The following is a 2,691-nucleotide window of genomic DNA, read 5'->3' on the forward strand; positions in this document are numbered from 1 at the left end:
TGGATTTACAAAAATCCCTGCTAGATTTTCTCAAAATATAATCATGGCAAAATAATCTCTTAGATTAAGGGAAATTTAATTAATAAGTTTATTTTAAAATTCGAACCCCTTACACTGGCATTTAAAAAAAATAAACTAAACTCAGAGCATAAATAGTCTCTCAATGTCGTGAGAGGTGAATAGGTACGAGATTTACCAGGAATAAATGTGTGTTGTTGAAACCGCGGCGGTAAAACAATGGACCTGACAATTTCGCTGTCTTTTCTGTCGTCAGGGCCTGAGGCCTGTCATCTACTCAGAGTCTCACCCTTGCTTTTAATTTCCAACCAATTGCCATCACATTCCCACTCCCCGCCTCCTCTTCCTATTTAATTTCTTCAACCCCACTCCGTCTCCTCCCACTCATCCCATCTGCTTCTATTTCACAGAAAATCTCTGTGCATGATTGAGTTTTGATTGATTGATTGTATCGTCACTTACCTATAATTTCTGGAGGGTCAGTCACTGCTGTTGATATGCCTTTCATGATTGGATTGCATTGTATGGTTTGGAATTCTCACCCGAATCAATAGCCTTACTGGACCGCTGAATATGGGTATGTCTTTCTGCTGCAGGAAATGGGTGCCCTGGGATTTTTGGTGGTGGGTTTGTTGTTAGTAGCCACAAGAGCTACAATGGCTTCAAGCTGGATAAGTGCGCATGCAACTTTTTATGGGGGAAGTGATGCCTCTGGCACAATGAGTAATTATTCGACCTTTGGACATGATTTTTTATTCAGTGAATGATGTACTTAATTAAAAATTTGTTTTCTAAATTTTCGAAAACTAATCTGTTTGAAGCATTTATAAAATAGTTATATATAATATAATAATAATAGTTAAAACAAATCTTTCTCAAAATCTTTCTAACCTAAAATTTAAAACATTCACCATTAAAGCTATCCAGTTTTCTCATACTTCTTTAATTTACTTACTAACTGATTTCTGTCAAGTTTGATCACTTTTGCATTTCTCCCCTTGCAGGTGGAGCTTGTGGGTATGGAAATCTATACAGCCAAGGCTATGGCGCAAACACAGCAGCTCTGAGCACGGCCCTTTTCAACGATGGCCTCAGCTGTGGAGCCTGCTTTCAAGTCATGTGTAATGACGACCCACAATGGTGTCTGAGAGGATCTGTTGTGGTCACTGCAACTAACTTCTGTCCACCTGGGGGATGGTGCAATCCTCCTTTGCGGCACTTTGATCTCTCACAGCCTGTGTTTTTGAAGATTGCTAAGTACAAAGCTGGAGTAGTACCCATCTTGTACAGACGGTAACAATTTTCTAAATATTTCCAATAATTTTCAGAAGACGTAGTCTAATTATTTTAGATGTTGAAAATTAAAATTCTCTTCACTCATAAACTTGTATAGTGTAGGAGGATATAATCAAAATAAATAAGAGTCTCACTGCTTTTGAGATTTTGGTGTTTGGAATTCATTTAGAGTAATTTTTTTTAAATTTTGATGTTTTTGTGTTTGGAATCTATAGATTATTTTGATGTTATTTTGATGTTTTTTTGGTGTTTGGAATTTATAGATTTTGGTGTTTGGAATCTATTTATAATTAGATAATCTTAGAGTTAAATAATCTTATCTTACCCGTGCAAATTTAATTTGTGTGAATTCATTATAAATACATGTGATGCTTGATGATAATGTTCTTATTTTGCTCTGCTGTGTTCAGCGTCCCTTGTCACAAAAAGGGAGGAATCCGGTTTACAATCAATGGCCATTCATACTTCAACCTAGTGCTCATCAGCAACGTGGGAGGAGCAGGGGACGTCCATGGCGTTTGGATAAAAGGGTCAAGGACTGGTTGGCAACCAATGTCACGCAACTGGGGACAAAATTGGCAAAGCAACTCCTACCTCAATGGCCAGAGCCTCTCCTTCAAGGTCACCACCAGCGATGGCAGAAGTGTAACTTCGTACAATGTAGCTTCTGTAAATTGGCAGTTCGGCCAGACTTTCAGTGGAGCTCAGTTCCATTAAGGAATATAGTTCCTCTGTGGATGCGCTGATGCTCTGGACTTCTGAACTTATTAACTCTGGTGTATTGTCATTGATGTTGAATGCTGAGGTGGGTTCTAAGTCCAAGATCCACCCGCTTCATAGAATAAGTATTTTTTATTATCATGATCAGTGTGTATTGCCGACTCTGGCGTCTTCTACCTTCAGTAAACTTACTACCCACTAAGAGTGCTTCCATATAGCTTCAAATCTGAAGCTAATGTGTTCAGAGGATACATGATACGGATTGTCCTCTGGGTATCCATGCAGCTTTATATGAGGATAACGCGTTATTATCATGTATTGTCCTGTGCATCCATGTGGATGACGATGATATATGGATATATATTATCCTTGGTATGTAATTGACTTATAACATCTATCTATATATTGAAGTTGGATCTTGGTTGTATTTTTAAATTTTGTAATTTTTTTCAAATGGAAGTGTTTTAGGTTTTTTTTAATGAAAAAATAATCAACTTACTAGTATGGTATTTTGGGATGGTTAAGTTATTCTTGGTATGTAATTGACTTATAACATCTATTTATATATATTGAAGTTGGATCTTGGTTGTGTTTTTAAATTTTGTAATATTTTTTTAATGGAAGTGTTTTAGGTTTATTTAATGAAAAATAATCAAT

General features: G+C 36.6%; 1 protein-coding gene across 1 annotated transcript; it reads left to right on the plus strand.

Annotated features, from left to right (window-relative positions):
* The first annotated feature begins 338 nt into the window (after positions 1 to 338).
* On the plus strand, positions 339 to 2,469 carry LOC149160916 (expansin-A10-like). Its single transcript, XM_089435439.1, has 4 exons — positions 339 to 496; positions 615 to 741; positions 1,023 to 1,311; positions 1,725 to 2,469. Exons 2-4 carry the CDS (start codon positions 618 to 620, stop codon positions 2,029 to 2,031), a joined length of 720 nt encoding a protein of 239 aa, XP_089291565.1. The 5' UTR covers positions 339 to 496; positions 615 to 617; the 3' UTR covers positions 2,032 to 2,469.
* Positions 2,470 to 2,691: the final 222 nt, after the last annotated feature.

Source organism: Pinus tabuliformis, chromosome 5_2, assembly GCF_031772625.1.
Source record: "Pinus tabuliformis cultivar Carrire ecotype Pingquan chromosome 5_2, CPIR1, whole genome shotgun sequence".
Taxonomy (NCBI): domain Eukaryota; kingdom Viridiplantae; phylum Streptophyta; class Pinopsida; order Pinales; family Pinaceae; genus Pinus; species Pinus tabuliformis.